The sequence below is a fragment of the Dicentrarchus labrax genome, unplaced genomic scaffold, assembly GCF_905237075.1.
Source record: "Dicentrarchus labrax unplaced genomic scaffold, dlabrax2021, whole genome shotgun sequence".
Lineage (NCBI taxonomy): Eukaryota > Metazoa > Chordata > Actinopteri > Moronidae > Dicentrarchus > Dicentrarchus labrax.
Window position 1 is genome coordinate 7,967,370 of NW_026136722.1, and position 22,241 is coordinate 7,989,610.

Genomic DNA, 22,241 nt, shown 5'->3' on the forward strand with positions numbered 1-22,241 from the left:
ACGCATACAGTCACAATTCTTACCCTTGCTTCTTCAGACACTTTAATAACTGTGACCCTAATCTCACTTATATCTGTCCTGTTAGGCAGCAGTATGGCTGACAAAGAAGATGAGACACCCTGGATGAACCACCAACCCCCCCCCACACTTTCTAAACCCACTTCTGATTCCCCGCATTGTGACACAGCATTTCTGGACCAGGTCTTCTGGGAAGTAAGGCTGACTAGTGGGTCTCACTAGTGACGTGTTTGCCTCTTTCATGTGGGTTTTGTATCTGATGTGCTCAAAGAAACTCTGAGAGTAGACGTTCAACAAATGCTTTATTAATAGAATCATACGGGATGATTCTGCTGATGAATAAAAGCACTTTGTGAGTCAGAAAGAGCCTAAGAAATATAAAGTCATTATTGCTGTCAAACATGATGGTCATATTATACTGTATTGAGGGATGTTTTTAGGCACAGAGCAATAGATATCACAGAAAAACTGATAGCCAAGGATATTAATTCAAGAAAAAAAAGACTACTGAAACAATGAAACAATACAATGAAGTGGATAATACAGGCGCATGTGAACACCTGCACAGCCCCCCAGATGCAGTTTGAACACCAGTGTCTGACTTTGACTTTTATCCAGTGCAAGCCTGGGGGCAAACCTTTTTAAATTATAATGAATTTGGAAATTTACATGGCTACAAATCACTAATAATCTCAAATAATGTATGGGTAAATATGAGAGAGGACAGTTTTCCACAAAAAACACTGATGACCTCTCACTCCCAGGTGCTGCAGCTTTAATCCATTACCTTTTTATCACTGATTCCTCATTTTCTCTGTCTAACTTCCTGTCTGTCATAAATTCTCACACACACACACACACACACACACACACACACACACACACACACACACACACACACACACACACACACACACACACACACACACACACACACACACACACACACACACACACACACACAAGATGCAGGTTGTTTCTATAGAATTCAGTGTGTGAAGGTGTGTGAATGACCGTGTGTAGAGGATCCTGCTTAAATGTCTCCAGATGCTCGGGGCGATATGGTCTTTATCAACCATGCAGACTGGGATCATTGTGAACAGGCCAGGAAGAGGGGGAAATCAGATTTCCTTAGGGCGAGATGAAGGGAGGGGGGAGGTGTGGAAGGAGTGAGAGGAGAAAGAAAAGAGAAAGGTTTATGAAGGAGAAAAAAAGTCAACAAAATGCAAAGCAAAAGGCCTGGGAAGATAAGACAGAAATGTGATATCAGAAAGAGAAAGAAGTTCAAAAAGGTGAGAGACAACAAGATAGGAGAAAGGAGAAAAAACCTGTGGCTGGGGTGAGGAGATGGGGCAGCGGTACCTCCGCTGTGCTGTCCCAGAGTCGGGGGGCTTGAAGGCCTCTCTCACCTCTCCATCAGCAATGTGCCTCTACCTTTCATTCCAAACTTTGGCTCAAAGGATTAGCAAGGCACACGCGCACACAAGCACCAACAAACACACCGCTCAGAGCAATCCACGCAGGTATAGGCATGCATTAATATTAACAGCAAAAGTTCTAAAAATGTGAGTGCTACACTCAGTCAAATGAGTGTGCAATTCCAGTGTTGTATGCACACAAACATACACACAGACGCACCAACGCCTGAGTCATCTTTCCTGGGTGGTCCTCCTGCGCAGATAAGGCAAGCATGTTTCCCTAGGGTGAAGTAAAAGCAACAGAGGGCAGGGAAAAAAGCAAAGAAGAAAGAAGGGAGGGAATAGTGGGAGGAGGAAAAAAGGCCAGGGGCCTCTTTAAACTTGGTGTTTTGTTAGGAGCCGAGCTGCTCTTCATGTGCGGCGGGGCCTTCTATTTGCAGCGTGCTGTCAGAAGTTTCTCCCAAAGTCTGGATTAAAGAGATCCTCTAATGACACTGAGGCTGGACGACTTCAGACAGCAGCAAAAACCTCACACTGCACCGCCTCCAGCCAAGGACACACACACTCACATACACACACAGACAAGCAAAAGGGTAAGAACAGATACATACACAAGAGGCACGAAGCACACAGACGTACATAAGCAAAGACACAGTATGTGGACTGCCCCCACACACACACACACACACACACACACACACACACACACACACACACACACACACACACACACACACACACACACACACACACACACACACACACACACACACACACACACACACACACACACACACACACACACACACACACACACACACACACACACACACCAGCTTTAGTAGAACAAGGCGGTGTGTGTATGCATGTCTACTGATCTAATAGTAAATAATAAAGGAGGTGCTAACCTCAAGGAGGGGTGGATGGCCAGAGAGATGAGCACAGACTCCCTTTTATCTGCACTTTTATCAAAAGATTGTGGGAAAGGTAAAGAAGTGAGTGTAAGAGAGAAGCTGTAGGAGGAGGAGGAGGAGGAGGAGGAGAAAAGAGGTCTCCCTCCTGAGGTGTTAGAGAAGTGAAACTTTTGCTGTTGCTTTGCTGTCTGTCTGTCTGTGTGTAGGAATAAAAAGATGTGGTTTAGCAAGTCGACCAGGACAGCCCCTCTGAAAGACATCACTGATATTGGTATGAATTGACTTGCTCTCAGTACTTTGATGCTTTTCAGCACTTTTCCGTGAGGTGATTTCAAACTGAGGTGAAAAGATACTGTGATGGTGGCGGTAGCAAACTCTCCGGAAGAGCAAATAGAACGGTTAACTCGTCTATCGCAATATGCACACATGTCGGCACAGTTATGGAGGCGCCTTTCCTAGTACTGATGAAAATAGTAAGACAATTGCCACGGTAATGAAGACATGTTGCAACTGAGCTGTGCCCACAGGGGGAACACACTGTTCTCTATCTTCCCGTCTCAGTCTCTTTCAGCTGCTGTGAGCTACAGTAGAAAGAGAATAGGAAACAACTCTGAAATATGCACCATATGCCCTGTGTGTGTATTTGTGTGTGTTTGTGTGTGGGCTTACATACATATATTCTGTTTATCAAATAATATATAATTTAATGGATAATAAGTTGAGCAAAACTTCCAAATACAACTGCAGCGTACAAACTCTTGCTAATACCTTAATAATGTTATCTTAAAAATAAACCATGCATCCCTGTTTTAATACAGGACTGAATGTTAAGTTGCCAGAAAGCAGTCATTGATGCCACACAAGTTGCCACAAATAATAGCAGACAAGAATATGTCTCTCTATACATCTAGCTGAGAGTATTTTACTAATTTAGCTGAAGTCAGAATTCTAATATTCTTACTGCATTAAAGTGTAATTTAAATAAAGTTCAGGTATTTAAACTGTGAATGTAAAAGAGTCACTTGTAGTGCTGAACTATGGAGCTCTATGCAGATTTGAGCTGTTTGAGCTCCTTATTTTGGTTTTCTTGCCACTGTATACTAGACTGATGCAAGGAGGACACCCAGAACGCCATGATTCTCTACACTGTAATCAGAGGAAATGCTTAATTTAATGAAAATAGAAAAACCCATGATAATCTAAGCGGAATTGTGGCCAAGAAATGTAGAAACGAAGTATGAGATATGCCGGGTGGTGTCTGATTGGCCTGGTATAGGCAGACAGCTCGAGCTTTTGGTCCTTTGTCTGAAAGCTGCTCAGACTGAGGATTTAATAATAATAGAAATTTTAAAAAGTAAAATTGATTTCATGGAGCAGAGACTTGTGGCTTTTAAGTTTTTTTGTTTTGTTTTTGTTTTTTACTTAAGATTCAGTTTGTTGCAGTAGCAGCTGATAGTATAGCACAGAAAAGACGTCTAGCTTTCTGTTACAACTGCACAAAATTCAAATTAAAAGTGAAATTATTTGCATGTATTACAGTGTTACACACAGGTTTACAAGTGAGGTCCTACTGCCGTAATGGCAGCTTGTCAACTTCTGCCTACAGCCTGGAATCCGGTAAACATGAGATTCTTCAAACAGGGACGCACAAGACATTAGGCCATCGTGGTCTCTTTGTACTTAGCATTAGGCCTGCGGTTTAATGAGTAATTTCCGTTTGCTGTCCGCGAATGGAGTATGGCCTCTATGAGCTGTTCTACTTCCCACGTTCCCCAGTTGCATCCTGGAATGTTATCTCTCTCGTACTTCCACCTCCTCTGATATGTGGATCAAACGGTGCCGGGAATCTGCCCACAGCCGGAAAAGTCATCAATCAGCCAACACCAGGCACACATGTAGAGTGGCACGCACGCACACACAAGCATATACATGGACATGAAGGCAGATGGGTGCTTACACCGATATATAAAGAGAGAGAGCGAGGGACCCTTGCCGTCACACTTAAATGTTTCTAACTGACACCAATAGAAATAGAAAGAACAAAACAGGCCTGAATTGGAAGTTAGAGTGCAGCCTTACTGACAGCACTACAGCTTCCTCAGTTGTTTTAAGAGCACAGTAAAAACACAAGAGACTGTACCCAGGACAAAGTAGTTATCATTTTATCATTAATCGATGATCAAATACACTTGCTTTGTGAATTAACATTAGTGGTCATGCTAGAGCACATGATGGCAAAAATTTAGTTTTGTTCGTAAGTGTACATTGAAGTTCCTGTATGTGACATTTAGGAGGATCTATAGCCAGAAATGGAATATAAAATTCATAGGTTATGTTTTAATTACTGTATAATCACCTGAAAATACCAATGGTTGTATTTTCATTACCTTAGAACAGTGGTAAAACAGTAGAGTTACAAGAAAAGTTAATGGGGGGGGTAACGAGGCCTTCTTGATTTTAAGGGGTGTAAGAAAACTTGAAAATAAACACAGTGACATGTATCCCAGCATCTGGTTCACTTCTGTGACAAAATGTAGGTGTAAAGTAAATTGTCTAGAATAAGTCTAGCATCAGGGACAGGAAAACACTGAATCTGAAAAAAAGAGCCAATTAAGTATGTATGATTGTTAAAAAATACATAATACCGACATAATTATATAAAATGTTCCCTAAACAGTAAGTAATCTGCTCAAAATTCATCAAAATCATGCATTTTACTAACTTCTTGCAGTTACTGAGTTTACTATTTTTTGCTGCAAGATGCCACTAAATCCTACAAACTGGTTCTTTAAGCAACTTAAGACAATATAAACCTATCAACTTCTTATAGCTAACATGTTGGTTAGTAATTGACCACTTACAAATTCAGACGTAACAGAACCACACTGGCATGCCACTGGAATCCTCTTTCTCATCACCTTGTCACCTTTTAACCTTAGTCTAGTTTTGGCTAACGCCTGATTTAAATACTCTATGTAAATAGCATTGGCATGTTTCATGTTTTCTCCGGTCACTATTTTGCTTTGTCTCCCCATTTCACATGTGAGCTGGAAGCAGTTGGCCATAGCTTTATTTGCAGAGGAGCTGTTTTGGTTTATTGGACAGTCAAACCAAAGATTAGGCATAAAACTCTGCACAGAACTACAGATTGCAACCATTGATTCTCAGTGAGATTGGCAGCAATACCCTTCCATGTTACGGGGAGTCATTTCATTTCTGTTAATATTTGAAAACATTTCTTAATACAGCTTGAAATGAAAAATATTGTAGTAGTATCCGTGCACAGAAAAAGAAGAAAGTGACAGAAACACAGATGGTTTAACAAACTTCAGTAAACAAATGTGCAGTTCAAGGTTGACACGAAGAACATGGACATGTGTTGAAGGACGTGGACAGACACTCGAATGGAGAAGACAAATGCACACACTCATACACACAACGACTGAAGCTGCTCTTCGCCTGTGCAGAGGGTATCCAGCACACCTGTTCTTGATCCACTGCTGCCATTCCTTCCCACAGGCAAAGTCATCCTTTCAACCCCCTCAGAAACTAATGCATATATAACTAAAGAACTACAGACAAACTGCAGCTGCTACAACTAACCCCCTTGAATGTGTGCATGTCTGTGTGGTTGCGTATGCGTGCACAACTTGTCCCTCGTTACTGGTGCACATGCATAAAGGTAAAGCACCTAGACCATCTGAATTTCACAAAGCAAGCTACACCCCTACACTGTCTGGTGTACAAAGAACAGTGCACCTCATATATTCACTCTCACCCTCAAACAGAGTGAGACAATGGTCACTGTTGCATTATGTAATATGTCTGCTGTCACTTCACCCAGAGGACACTACAACAGGACCTTCTCTTTGACTAGCACTAGAAGTTACTGCTGGATGGGCCTGGATCAAAGGTTTGTATCCCTGTCTGTGTGTGTGCAAACACCAAGCACATGTGGGTGTGTGTTAGAAAATGCAACACTACTGAAAGATGTAGAGACAAGGGCACTAACTCAAAGCTAGGTTTGTGTGTGAGTTTGAGGGACAGAAAGATACAGATAAAGACTTAGTGAGGAGAAAATGGGAGAGAGACAGTATATGTAGGCCCCTGTATAAGAATTAGACATGAAGACTAATTTATTGGTGTGTGCGTGCGTGCATGTGTGGGCATGGCAGCATTCAGCAGGCAGAAAGACAGGAAGCACTGCTGTGGGGAGCAGGAACAGCGGTGCTGATCAAAGCCCAGGCGGGTGACACTATGGGCGGAGTGCCATTGTTTATTCACCAGCCACCTCTCCCTTTTGGCAGGGTGAGGTGAGCATGTGTGCTTGTGTATGTGTGTGTGGAGACAGACAGAGAGTTTGAGACAGAAAAGAGTTCGAAGATACAGAGTTGGAAAGATAGGGTGTGTGTGTGTGAGAGAGAGGGAAAAGACAAGGCCTGTGTGTGTGTGTGTGTGTGTGTGTGTGTGTGTGTGTGTGTGTCTTTGTACCTTTCTCTTGGCAGGCTAATGTGGGCTTGAGTTCTGTCAGATTTGGCAGCTGCACATTTCAGGCACACTCATACATACACTCTCGTAGACACAGACAAAAACACCGCCCGGGCACATGGCCACACAAACACACATCATGTACTCAAGTAATCTCAATAACCTCACTATTAAACCTCACTTTCACCTCAAACCCCTGTGTCTCATCAAAGGCAAAATCCATCCACAAATGGAGACGCTTTACCAAGATACCACATGACATGAGGAAAAACAGATGACATGAGGAAGTGAATAATCCTTCAACTGAAATGCTGGCTACGTCCCAATGCGCTACACTGGCTTCCTCTTTATTGGTTCCCATTCCCCTTACCTGATATGAATACACTGGGCAGATGAAAGCAAAGACAATGCTTTCATCTTACTTTCACCTTCCTCAGTCCTTTGACACCAGCCTGGTTCCAGCACATTACAACAGCCCACTCATGCATTGCCCACTGTTATGAGATAATTGGTAACCTAAATATAACTGAGTACAACTGACTACAACTCCATATGTTGGACCATTCAAAGGAAACAGGAAGTAAGGTAGAACATTGCAAAACCTCAGCTTCTCTTTATGTACTATTAAATGTGTGACACTGTGCAAGTTCTTGATGGATGGATGTGTGTGTGTGTGGACTGTTGAATCTTGCAACCACACAGTCTATATATAAACCCGAAAATCAAAACAATGGGCTAAAATGGGCTAACACCTACAGAGATGGGTTTAACAGTGCGACAAGCCCCTTCACATTAAAAAGAGTTATTTGTTTCAATGTTAATAAAAAAACTTGGTGCCCCACCAGTGTGTATGCTCATTAATCCCGACATTGCACTAACCAGCCTGTGGACTTCACTTCTGCCACAGTTTGCAACACACACTTTGATCTTTAGTGTATTTGCTATTCAAACTGTGTAGGACCAGCAATGCAAAGCCAGTGTCCCTGTCTGTGACAACAAACGCCAAGCAGGCACACACTCAAGCGCTCATGCCTATATGTTACACACACACACTCCACACTCCCACACACTCTAAACGTCACTTATACAAAAAACCCCAGATAATGAGCATACTTAACTGTACTACCGTTGTTCTAAAAAAAGAGGTTTACGAGATACAAAGGTCCCTTCAGTTAACACCCACATTTAAGAAGTCACAAGTACAGTAGAGCCACAGTTGGAGCTAAATTTGGGCTAGAAACGGCAGAACGGGGCTGGTGAGGGGAAAAAAAAGAAAAAAAAAAGGACATCTGATCCGGTGCAGCGTGCATTCAGAACAACTGTTTTGGGATTATCCCGATTCAAATGCGCGGCTAACTTTGATGTTATTTTCTTCCCCTCCCATTGTCTGAAGCCCCTCGCTCTCTTCATAATCCGAGCCCTTTGAAGTGAGAAGCATGGAAACAATGTCAGCAGGCGACACACTCCCTCCGATGGCCCACTGACAGCTCTCCGCCATTTCTTTTTCTTTTTTCCCCCTCTCTCCCCTTTCTTCCCCTTGTCCTTCTGTTTGCTGTCTCAATCCTCACACTTCCTCCATCTTTTTGTCGGTACTCCCTCTCTTTCTTCCCCTTCATTGTTTACCAACCGTTTCCTCTTCCCTCTTCTTTCAAGTTAAGACCAACTCTTTATTTCATTTCTTTATTTTCTGCCTCTTTCTTTTGCTGTTTGACCAATCTGGCCTTCCTCTCTCATTGATTCACTTCTTCCCATCACGTCTCGGCTTTAATAAGCAATTCATCCATTAATTGGAGTCTCATTAGCGGGTGGTTAATACAGGGGGGGATCATAATAATGAGGACACAGATAATGGAAACAGAAAGCCTTTGTCTGCTCCCACTGCAGATGCCAAGACCTGTGTCTTGTAACACGGGCTACAGCAGGGGAGACAGCGTGTGTGTGTTGTGTCACGGTACAGCTAGATTACAAGCAGCAAAGATACAATATGAGCAAGTGTAGCCAGTCAGTGTGGCCAAGTCTGCCTAAATGTGACACTCAAGTCCACAGTCAACACCAAAACACATAATGACAAACATTTCATGGTAATTATAGTAAATAAGGGATGAGTTATTGTGTCTCAGTGTATGTAACTGTATCATAGAATAATGTTTCCATAGTTTTTGTCTTCTATTTAGACAGCAAGCAAAGACTGTGAATAGTTAACTTCTTTGAAACAGGAAAGAAAATAATAAATTGCTCATGAGTGAATATCGGGTGTCACTTAAGCATAAAAAAGTCAGCAGCTCATCTTCTACAGTGCTTCTCGTGTGTGTAGTCCCACTGGAAATGACTTCCTGCAGCTTTGTTGATCACAATCTGAATGGTGTCACAATGAATGAATTAGTTTATGAATGAGAAAGAGAGGGATTCTGAAAAGATCAGACGTTCCCTATAAACCCCCCAGAGGTCAAAAAAACGATTTTGTGAAGGGTTGAGACTGCATGAATTGGACCACAGTAAGCATTTACTGTAAATCATATATGCACAGCGACAGAACGATGGACATTTTAGACAATCTATGTGCGGGGCAAGCCATTTCCGACCAAAGTGGCCACTTAGGGAGAAAACTCTGGTCTGCGGGGGGGGCTTGGGCTACCAGGGCCTAGAAGGAGAGGAGATCTAAAGAGAGGCTCACAGACCTGCCTCCTTACTATACGAGGCAGCTGCAACCACAAACAGACAAGGTTGTGTTTGGAAACATGTCCTGATCCCAGACACAACAACTCTTTATTTAGTGGGCCACACCCAATCAACTGCCACTGTGTCCCAGTCTGGTTGCTAGGGCAAGAGGCAGAATAAAAGATCCTGTGAGTCCAAACAAGAAATCTGGATGGAGGAGGACAAAGATCAAGGAAAAGCATGGGCAAAATGAACAAAATATTGTTTTATCTACACATTTTAAAAAGTGCTGATCTCTCATCTCCAAATTGTATCAGCTGTTCTTCGCATGGAGTCTAAAATCGACAGGTTTAATGAAATAAACACAAGCAAGAAATAAACAGGTTAAGGCTAAAAAAAGGAGCCGGAGTGTAAAGTTTAACTGTAAAAGAGAACAGTAATGATAGAGAAAGGCTCTGACTTAAGACGTGGGGTGCAGCAGACAGATTTATAAGCTTCAGCCAGACATAGAGCACACAAGCCACTTAAAGACACTATGGAGTTTGCAACTAGCCATAAAAATGACAGAGCACATGCATACAAACGGCGACCGTGCTTTGACAAAAGAAAAGTGACCCGTGTCTACCCTATAAAAGTCAAATCCAGACAAGGCTTTTTTGAGGATGTAGTTTATTGACACCACCTCCCGCCATTCTCTAAGTCAAAGGTTTGCCTCTGCAGGTGAACACTGCAGAGACCACAAATACAACACAGGAAGTATATAAGACTGCTAGGAGATTGAGAAGATAGGATGATAAGAGAAATAGATAAAATGGCAGACCTTGAAGATTTACCAGAGCTAGTGCAACTGCCTGCACTACAGTTTTTAATCCCCTCTATTATAGTTGATTGTGTATTATGTATTAAATGAAAGTAAATAGTAATAATATTTATTTATACTGCATATTTTAAGAGAAAAATAAAATCACCTCAGTAAAAAGAGTACTCTTTTAGGAACTTTTTACTACCAAATAACTCATGTAAACTCTGGCTTTTGTTGGAGATGGCCGAACAATGCCTTAATCAAACAACTTAATCAAATTCTATACAATATTACGTGATCTAATTAAAAAGCCTATGTGTTACTGCAGACAAAACTAGGTAAAAGGCTTCTTTGGAAGGTTTTACTCACACATCTCACCTAATTGAGACTGATTTTGTGCTTTTCCCCAACTTCTAAAAAGCAAGAAAAGTTATTTTTCCTTTTTAACAAAACTATGAAGTGCTGCTCTGATGAATTACTGGAAATGAGCACAAATTGTGAGTGATCGATCATTGTCAACTGCTGAGCACACTCAGACGGATCCTGATGCATCTCACCTTATGACAAATTAAGTTACTAGATACCTAACTCATTAAAGTGTTCTTGTTACTGTAATAACAAATCTTTGCTCTTTTGCCCTGTAAATTAATGTTATGTTTCCTCTGATAATGCTGTAATATTTCTTTGGACCCTCAACTAAATAAGTTCAGTAAAAAGTTACACATGATGGGTAAAGAAGGGGATGAGTGACATTTTGCAACAGCCTAAATAACTTCTTTGTTCATATGAAATGGAAATAAAATACAGGATAGTACCTTTTTCACAGCGGTCATTTTGACATGAAATAGTAGGGTAATCACAGGTGTCAGTAATTAAGGTTACACCTCGACTCTGTTTGACCCTTAATTATTGTCATTGGTAACAGCCATGTTTACCCTACTATTTCATGTCAAAATGGCTGCTGTGAAAAAAAGTATATGATTTTTCCCATATCATCGATGTTGACAGATATAATTATCAAGTGTGATTAAGTGAGTGGTGTCCTAAGTGCCAAACACTGACCTTGTTGGCCTGATCGGCATGGCGAGTTATTGTCCTCCTCTCCTCATCCCACCGAGCATTTGTCTCCTGCAGCTGCTTCTCCATCGCCTGCTGCAGACGAAGACCCTCCTCCTTTGAGTCACATACAGATGTCTGCAGCTCCGCAATTAACTATAGGTGAGAAAAAAAATGTATGTTTCATGTTAATTGATTGATCCCCATGGGTGTTCAGGATTTAAGGTCAGTTGGTTGGTATACTGACACATAGTCTATCTCCACCTGTAAATGAGTTATATGTACTTTTTCTATGCTTATGTTTGAAACAAGCGACTCAATAAAACAATCAACCTGTTGGCAGATGCAAAATGCAAAACCCGTTCACGACACAAAATGCAGATTTGCTTCATTTCACAGATTTCACAAAATTACTTGCGTCAGATGGAAAATGCATTTCACATTTGTCATGGACTTGGATGACAGTAACAATCACCTTGTAACTCTGCTTTTCCCAGAGTCTCATGTCTTGTGTCTTTTTTGAGATGAGAGAGAGAGCGAGAGAGAGAGCGAGAGAGAAATAGAAGAGGGAGGTAAAAAAAAACAGACAGGAAGGAAAAAACAACTTCCTTTTTGAAGAGCAGAGTGACTTTGTGTTGGTGAACTTGCGGTGCACACCAAGATGAAAAGGAACTGCCTCGGCTTTGAAATCCTCCAGTCAAAATTAACATTCTATTTAAGCCACTGTCAAGGAAAGGCAGAGGAAAGATGAGAGAGAGTAAAAGAGAGAGGGAAAGCAAGGGAGAGAGGGGGAAAGAGAAAGAGACATAGGTGGGGGTGTGGTGGGGGGGGGGCAGTGCTGCTGCTAGCTTTGGGCTAGACAGATAATTGTTTACCATGTTCAAACTCTGGAGGACTAGCCCTGCTGGAATCTGCACATTGTGTGGGAGTATGGGAGTTAGAGTGGTGCGGATCGACCACAGATAGAGAGAGAGAGAGAGAGAGAGAGAGAGAGACAGAGGGAGAGACAGAGGGAGAGACAGAGGGAGAGAGGGAGAGAGGGAAAGCGAGATGAGAGGGAGATTAGGCATATTTTGTCAGTGGGAAAGCCACATGAAAGCAACAAATGGCACATTATTATGGGAACATAATTTCTGGGCGTAATAATTATTTTGCAATATGGATTCCCTGCATCTGCTGGTCTTCAGCCTCAGGCGGTGGCGGCACTCTAAACTAGTGAACTCAGCTGTCTGTCTTGTTATTCCTGTATATATACACACCACAGCACCTTCTTCTCTGTCTGTTAGCCAGCCAGGCCTTTTTAAGTCTGTAATTGGTCTGGTGAGACTTATGTATTTCCCCAGCCTGCTAGCATCTCTGTTTAGGGCTAAAGGCGGCCTTAACTCTCCATGAACCTGTGGTAAAAACGGGGAGAAATGAGCAGGTTTGTTTGTTAACAGAACGGTGAATTACTAATAACTGTAAAACAATGGCCTTACAGAGAGCATTGCTTTGCAATGTTAATGAGTGTGAAAACGTGCTGGATTATGTTGAAGAAGTTCCAGACCTCCTAATTGCTACACACACCTCTGATTTGTTCAGTGATTTAAATAGTGAGAAGAAAGTGACATAAAAATGCTCAGTTAATTGTGGACATTAACAGCTCATTTTCTGCATTAACAGTGTCATCATCCACAGTGTTATCCACCAAACAATTTGAGCTGAAATGATAAATCAATTAATCAATTAGTTAACTGACAGAAAACTAATCTGCAAGTAATTTTTTGTTATTTTAAGACAATTTCTATAGATTTCCCAATGAATCAATAAAATAATAGTTGCAACACACTATCACATGATTGGTGGTTTTATATCTACGCATTAACTTTGACTTAAACCTGCATTAACTGATTCTGGGCCCCTTTGGGTGCAATACAACTATTTCAAACACAACACCAAGATATGAAATCACCTTGTGAAGTTGCAGCAGCAATAGATTTAATTTTGAGTTGTGATGAATGTAGGTCTAATATTCAGTCTCTTTGAGCTCCGTTTGGTATCCACCAGCCTCTTTAGTTAACCGTTAACCTTGCCTGTCTGCCTTTAGGTAGTGTACTGAGCTTTTTCTCTGAAAACAGTTGCCTGCTATGTCTGGAAACTAAACGAAAACAGTAAAGTTGTGAGCCATTAAAACCAAAACAGAACGCTAAAGAACAGTACAACGGCCTGTAGAGTTAAGTGACTGTACAGTCGGGTGATGATTTCCTATCTTTAACCGCATTTCACACTATACATGGACATTATAAATAAACTATTTATTTCAGCAACTGTTACAATGATTAATACAGATAAAAACTTTAGTATAAACAGTGAAGGAAGGTACATTACTGTATAAGTAAATATATTTTATGCAGTTCAGATGTATCAAAAGGAATAAATACTGTAATAGATCCTTTTTGGTTAATACATGCCTAAGAGGTCACATGTGAACACTGTTTGTGGAACTTAACAACCAGTATTGTGTGAAAATAAATGAGGTATATTTGCATATGGAGTGAACTTCAACCTCTTTCTTCCAGAACATGGTACTTCTCATGCACTGTGCCTCCCATGGCAAATTCCCTCCACCTCCTACCCACTCGCATGATGAACGGTCAGGGATAAAGTAATGATCTCCCACCAGTGCCACAGCTACCACCCACTGCAGCCTGATCATTAAATGGGGGAAGATAGCCCAGGCCTGTTCAGTTCGTAGGTCACCCAGGAGGACTACTCACAGCTAGACGCTTAACACACAGGATTGGATTGGCGAGACACTAATTAGCAGTCAGTGTGTGTGTGTAAATGAGAAACCCACAGAAAAAGAGACAAAGGCGAAAATGTGTAAGAGAAAAGGATGTGTGTGTGTGTGCACGCACATAAATGTATACCCTTACAAAGTGCGTCTCCGGTCCCCTTAGGATAATGTATGGTGTGGTATGTTTTTAATTGGGCTATTAGCTATGCAGTTGAGCTCAAGAGCGATGCCCCCTGTCAGACACTGAAGGGTTAACAACTGGGGTTAGCCTTTGAGGTTCAAAGGCCTCTTGTTTACATTTGACTGAGTTGCCCCAAGGGGGGTTCCACCTTTACCTTTTAAAACAAAGCCGCCCAAACCCATGACAAATAGCCCGCATTAATCACGCATATTAATATGTTTGCACAAAAACCCACACCTTCAGCAGAACCCTCCGTATAACAACACACTTCAACAAAGGTGTTTTGAATTCAGCGAGACTTTTCTTTAATGTCAGAGAGAGTGTTGTTTGTTGAACCTGTGCCAGCTTTGTGTCCCCAAAACAGAGGATTAATCACTTGTTGCTTTGTCTGCGGTGGCGTACCGCACCACCAAAGCGGGCAAACATGGCTGAACTTTCGCACAGCATCCGACTTCTTTTGAAGTTGAGCATCGTGTAACCTAATAAGCTACCGTTTTCTCACAACATCTGCTTGTCAACCCTGCTTTCAACTCCGTGCCTTTGCCAGCCAACCCAAAATGGGGGGATTTAAAGAGGAGAAGAAAGAAAGAAAAACAACAAAACCCCCTCTTTGAATCTCCTCTTTGGGTAACGAGGTGCAATTACAGCCAAATGATTGTGATATTTTACCCTGCAACATAATCAAGAAGAAAACTCTTTTCTTTTGTAATGTAAACACTACTTAGGGAGTTTTGGATCTTTTAAACTGGAGAGGTAAAAGCTGCCTGAACTTTCAGAGACATTTTGCTGAATGACGGAGTGTCCTGGGAAGTTTTATACCTGGTCCGGAGAATTACCTCAGTTTTTAATGGTCTCAATCTGAGGAGACAAGCAGTAATGTTAAGCATATGGCCCTCTCGATGATGCCATTAAAGGAGGAAGAGAAACAGGCAGAGGAGAGAAATGGAAGAGAGGAGAAAACAAGCCAGGGAAGGGAGTGTGTGAAATATAATTAGGGACTTTAACTGATCTTTTCAGGTTGATTTATACTTGTGCTTGAAGATGCTGCAGAGGCCACTTGTTCAGGCTCTATGGCACCCATGGAAGAACTACAATACAAGTCAGGGCTATGGGGGCTAGAGTCATATCGCATGGAGACCTAGATGGTTTTTGTTTTCTCCTACATGATTATGATGGTAGGGATTGCTGGTAGTAAAGAAAACATGGAAAGAATTGCAGAAAATATATAACGAATTAATTTGGCGCTACAGTGGTGTTATGATGATCACAGGTCTAACTATAAATCAAGATATTGATGAAATAACTCAACGGAGGAGCATAAATCTGGACGTTCCACTTTTAATCTACAGAACACCACAGATCAAGTGGCCAGTACAAGGTGGCTCAAGCAATGTGGGGATTTTAAAGTAGCGTGAAGTGATTTTTGGCCACACACAAAAAAAATTATCTTTATGTCAGCAAACAGTTGCCTATTAACACATTCTGGAGACATGGAGCAACACTAGCATTAATTTGGAGTCATGCCTCTGGCCACAAGTGTAGGTCTAAAATTCACTCTTCTTCTAGCTGACGACAAGCAACTGCTTTCACAATACACATAGGTGTTTTACTCACTATTCTGTAAAAATATTGATTAGTGCAGCTTTAAAGGATCAGTATGTAGAATTTAATGGCATCTAGCAGATAAAGTTGCAGACTGCAACCATATGAAAACAGCTCAGCCTATTTAAATTAATTTGTTATTTGGTGTGTTTATTTTTCTATTTCTATTTTATGCCTGTCTGTCTGTCTGTCTGTCTGTCTGTCTGTCTGTCATCGGCATCTCTTCAATTCTTGAGAATGTGCCAGAGTATTTGCACATGGCACAGCACCTGCCCTTATGTAGTATTTAGGGGTACGTTACCTATGCTAATAAACAATTGGCCACATGCCTCCAATTTATGATCAAGTGGGGTTCATCATTCAGCACCCGGGTAAGAGCAGATTCGGATGAAGAACATTTGGTGCATCTCGAGTTGAAATTTGCATCTTATTTTGCGACAACAAACTATATTATATTCCATTTTCAGCCTCCTTAATGTTACACACTGGACCTTTAAGGGTAAACATTTATATTACGTGGCACTGGAAAACATAGAGAGAAGAGTATGAACCCTGTTCAGACTGACACGATACTGTTTGAGTTGCAAAGGAGACCTTTTCACACCTCTGGACATAGGGGATGAAAGAGGGAGAAGAACAGGGAACAGGAAAAGTAAAGAGAAAAGCCAGAGAGTAGAGTTTTATATATTATTCATGTAATACAAACCTCTGTGTTTTATGTGTAGATTTATTTGTCTGAGCTCTGCACAAACCTCATGCAAGATATGGGATGTGCATTTGTGTTTGTGTATATCTGCTTGAGGGTAAAGGGCAGGGGTGGCTTGCTGTGGGTTCAAGAGAGTGTGTTTTCATGTGTGCTTCCTCACCTCTCCCATCAGTACATTTGTCAAATCTTTCAAGCGGTTCGGTGGAAAAAGAGGAATATAAAATGAAAGAGATGGTGGGGAAAAAGGGGGAGAAGAGAAAACTGATTACCTGGGCAGACTTGGCGAGCTTCTGACTGTACTCCTTCTCAATCTGCTTCAACCTGCTGTTGGTCTGCAACAAAAAGAGAGGGGAGTGTGAGAAAGAGATATGCAGACAGACGGATAGAGAGACACAAAGAGAGAGAGTTGTGAAATTGAATCTTCTGTTAGGAAGTGCACACGCCACCCTTCCAACATACTCATGCTCACACACACACACACACCCCCACACCCACACACACACTCATGTTGACCTCTGCCTCTTGGCAGTGTGTCCCTGCGGTGCAGGCCTGTGGCCCCTTGGCGCAGTGCCAGTCCCAACGTTCATGTGTGCCAGCAGGTAGTGACGGGCATGGTGCACAGTGGGCACCACTCCCCTTTGATTCCCTGCCAACAATTCATCACTTAACAAGAAGGGGGGGCAAGGGGGCGGGGGGAATTAAAACGTTGCTGCCAATTAGCTATTGGGAGAAAAAAAGGAGAGATGATTGGGAGAATCTGGGAGACACAACACGGTGGATACAGAATAGGAGTGAATGGAGATTGTTGTCAGGAGTTTATTGAGCAGTGCTCGTCTCTTTGTTTTCAGTTGTTGCTCATGGGAAGCTAGCCAGCTGGAAGTAAAGACTGCGAGTGTCTAATACAAGATCTGTCTCCGTTCAGCTAGCCGTGTTGTGATGCCAGAGTTTCAGTGAGAGGCTGAACAGCGGAGTGAGATAATGAGGTGTGAAGTGCTGGAATTTGATGGCGATGTCAATGGCTGCCTGTATGCACGGTGACAAGGTCTATACGAGTACTGTAGAAAGACAAGGCTCAAATTAATGGGGGATATGGGTCATTAATTGAGAGGCTTTTACAGTTTTAAACTCATGTCAAGTACAATGTAGCGTATATCACTATATTTAGACTGTACATTGGTCTTTTATTTTTTTAAAACATACACAATGCAGAAATCAACATTCATTCTCACCCATAAATCTGCTTAGCACATACAGTTGCTATTTACTGTATACATGTACATCAACATCATCATATGCTATTTTATTCTGCATCACTAGACTATACTAGATACTCAATGTTGAATACATTTTCCCTTAGGTCTTATATTACATCTTATTCGAAGGAAACTGCCCTCTATACCCCAGTAAGCTTCTTGCAATGCCACTGATACATAGATGATTTATTGTCCTCCATAGAGGAAATCTGTTTCCACAGCCTGTACACACGTAAGAACATCAATCAACACACAACAGAAAGAACATAGCCACAAGGAACACAGTACAGTCACAAGAACATGAGTCCGTTTAATGTTATTGCTACAGTTTGTTTAGGGCAGTGATGGCAGGGGGCACGGAGCTCTTACTGTAGTGTGCTTTTTTACAGATCAGAGATCTGTATCTGTGGCCCAGTGGGAGTAGAGTGAAGCAGTAGATGTGATGAGCAACAAAGTATAACACTGCTATTCTTTTCAATTCTTGAAAGTTTCCTGTTTATTGAATGTAGGAAACAGAAAAATACCTATAAAAACTCCAGTCATGCAGAAATGTATTTAGCAATTTAATTTAAAAAATGCAGAAAATCTGACTTATACATAAAACACCCATGACACACCCACACACCCACACACACCCACCACACACACACACACACACGCTTGACTCTCTTGTCCTGACAGCCACTGACAGACAGACAACTCACTAACAAACACTGTTTCATTGAACGCAACCATCAACACCTGAGCTGCGTTTCGACTCTGCGCCCCATCCAAACACTTCCTGACAAACACCACCGTCCCTCTCTGAGCGGACACACACCTGTCACCGCGGAAACACAGAGCCATCACCAAGGATACCGGCCTGTCTTCCTGCGCCAGGACTCTTTTGAGTGGCAGCCCGCTCGTCCCTAGGGGCCCTAGCAGCTGATGAGAGAGGGTTAGACAAAGAAGGATGTAGAAAAGGCAAGAGAAAGAACTGTGTGTGGGAGAGGGGCGCAAATAGAGTCCTTCAATGTTTTTCTTTAAAGCTGACACATTTGTCCTCCCCCTTTATTGCTGCCGGAGTGCTCCATCTTGACTACAGTGTACTTGATGTGACACTGTGGTAGTCAGTGCCATATTTTCTTAATTGATCATTTGAAAGCAGGCTAGGTTTCTTAAAAATCCTCCGAAACACCAAAAATATATTGCACGTCATTTTTTGATTTTATGTAATTATCTTTATAGTCCATATTTTGACAGTAATAGCAAAGGATGAGACTTAATTGTGGCTCAGTAGTGAAAATGCTTACATCAAACTTATATATCAGCATCATCTTTGCAATTGACTGTGAGGTAATAAGGCGTGTGTGACTCTCTGTACTGTATACGACTGTGGGTTCACATGTGAGTGTATTCATGGAAAACATATGGCCATATTGACATGCAAACCGACTCAGATGTTTCATAAAAACATAAAGAGCTTGCTACTAGCCTATTCCTTTTACCTACAGCCACTCAGGGGAATTTAGCAGGAAGCATATACAACATCATACATTATACAGCTCAACCATCTAGACACACATTAAAAATAGCTGGAAATAGATGAAGATATGGATAGTACATGCAAGGAAAAACAGCCCAACAGGACTGTGACAAATACAAAGGGAAAATCAGAGCTAAATTAAAAGCCCAGCTATATGTGTGTGTCTGTGTGTGAGTGTGTGTAGGCACTTTTCAAAGAGACTACCTGTGCCCTGCCAAAGGCATTTTCGTGCTGAAGGCACTTTGAGGCTGTATCAGGCTCTTCAATCGCCTCTTAATCCTAGCTGTGTGGAGTGCGGCTGCTTTGAAGTGTGTGTGTGTGTTTGTGCGTGTGTACGGGCACTTGTGTGTGTGTGTTGAAGAGAGTGGAAGTGGATCTGAAGGCAAGGCATGCACCGCTTACCAGAACTTAATTAATAATCTGCAGTGGGAACCAGGCCAAACACACACACATATAGACACATACAGCGCACACTAAAAAAAGGACTGGCAGGAGTGGCAGAAAACAGGGTGACAACTTTCTCTGTGTCTCTCTCTCACACACACACACACACACACACACACACACACACACACACACACACACACACACACACACACACACACACACACACACACACACACACACACACACACACACACACACACACACACACACTTAAGCCAAGATATGCACACAAGTCACACTTATTCAAATACAGACAGTGGACAAACAGGATGCATGAAGGCCAAACACACATCCAAAAGTTTGATCTATGGCTGCTTGGAAGTGAAATTTGCTCAAGGTGTGCAGTCCCATTGTATTGTTGCTAAAGGAGGAAGAAACTAAAGTAAACATTTCTCAAGAGAGTAATCCTGCCAACACATGATAACTTCTGTGTGTGCGTGTTCAAGTCAAGTGTGTCTGTTTCCAGTATTTTCAGAATGTTCAGTGCTCAGTCTATGGTCCTGGACAGGATATTGCCTCCATATGGCATTTTTCTCCGATGTGTTTCCAATCATCTCACATTGCTAAAGAGCAATTATGGTTTTTCGGCATCATCCTAAAGCTGAACTCTGACAGGAGATATGAAACTACTGATGCGGGGATGATGTCACTCCACGCTCAGAAAGGACACGATTTTGACGGCCGGTTGACAAGGCAATTAGGTCAAGGGCAGGGGACGTTTGTAACCCGACAATGACTCACAAAACATATTCTTTTAGTGGTTGTTCGTAGTTTCACCCTGCACTTAACATGCCGTATATTGCACACTAGGGAGCTGATTTGTGGGGTTCATTTCTTGAAAAAACAAAAAAACAAAAAAAAAAAACTGATTTCAAAGAGAAGCCCCCCCCCATTGCTCCACGAAGCCTTCAGTTTTAGTGGCAGCAGTATTTGTAAGCATTCAAAACAATCCTCTGTTCACTACGCATGTCTCTCATAACAATTTGAGTTCAATCTTCCAGTGAGGGAGAGCTGGGAGATGTTATTTGCTCGTTTGTCTGTAATCATTGCTGTCTTGCTGTGCTTGCCTGTGTATCTGTGTGTGTGCGTGAGAGAGTTGGTGCTTTAATGACAAGAGGCTTTATTTCCTTGCCATCAGTGCCTGTCAGTAGTGATTCTCTTAATCCCTGCTGCTCACTGTCACTGCCGCATCACACACAGTACAGAAATAATGCATCACGGTGCGCGCACACACAAGCAGGCATACGCAGATAAACATACATCAAAACATACAGACTCACTCACACACACACACAACATACCAAATGTTCAGTGATTACACACTTAACCAGCCAGTTCTTGGTATCAGAAAACCCAATTACATCCATTACCATCAGTGTGAGTGGGCTTAACATCTAACCCACATCATAAGGTCAAGAAAAGAAGTTGGTTTGAGGCGGTGAATGCGTAATGGATGGAGTCGCTTGTAGAATCACAGATTGCTTTAACACAAGCAGGTGGACAGACTTTAAAACCACAGAAGTGTCTCATTCATGTTTTGGTTGTACAGATTTGTGTGCATTACTACACAAGCAAAGACCTTATGATGAGACGGCTGTGACGGCAACAATTTTGTTAAAGTAGATGTAAAGTTTTTCCACTTGGTCACTGAACTTTATTAGAACTGTCTGTCTAGTTTTCTGTCTAGGTAGACCTCACTCCCCATCTATTTATGCCTCCCTCCCTACTTTGATCAATAAGTCTGCCTGATGTTGAATTAGAAACTTAACCCAAAAAACAGAGCCCAATATCATGGTGTCCCACTTAAAACTCCACTTCAAACCAAAGTGTAATCTATAGCGTGCAACAAGATGGGAGCTGCCTGACGCCATGTTTTAATGCGATTGAGAAAGTGTGTCGCATCCCTCCCTCCTCTTGGATGACTTCAAAAAGTGAGCAAGGGAGCTGTGTGATGTTTTTTTGGGACGGCAGAGCCTTTACTTTGACTCTTTCATCTGCTGGGTGACTCATTCACTCACTCTCTCTCTCTCTCTCCGCCGCCGGGCCCGATGGTGCACTGAGGAAACGAGGAGCTCACATAGGTCTGGGCATGCGTACACGCACAACAAACACATAACATATGTTCATACACAAACGCAAGAACACAAGCTCTTCCACTTTAATGTGTGTTAGTGCTGCAGCTATGATGTAAACACACACCAACAGCAGACAAATACTAATTCAGACACGTAGGTTGAATAAATCTGGATGCCCCTAAACGCTCTTTTCCCCCTAAAATCAGATCCTTCGCTCTGCCTCCCCCATTTCTTTGTCTCCCAGTGTGAGGTGAATGTGGGCCCTCTTTGATCATCCCTCAGCCTATGTTTCTCTCCTCGTTGTCTAATCCATGACCGACTG

The 22,241-nt window shown here is 42.1% G+C and overlaps 1 protein-coding gene across 5 annotated transcripts in view; it reads right to left on the reverse strand.

Moving 5' to 3' along the window:
• Positions 1-22,241, reverse strand: part of cep112 (centrosomal protein 112) — a 112,980-nt gene that overhangs the window by 23,881 nt on the left and 66,858 nt on the right. For all 5 annotated transcript variants that reach the window (XR_007882067.1, XM_051388853.1, XM_051388851.1 and 2 more), the window contains 2 exons: positions 16,889-16,951; positions 11,361-11,510 (listed from right to left, as the gene is read on the reverse strand). Coding sequence is in view for 4 of the 5 variants with exons in the window: in XM_051388853.1 (XP_051244813.1) it covers positions 11,361-11,510; positions 16,889-16,951 (213 nt within the window). In the remaining variant the exon portion in view is untranslated. The remainder of the gene's footprint in view (positions 1-11,360; positions 11,511-16,888; positions 16,952-22,241) is intronic.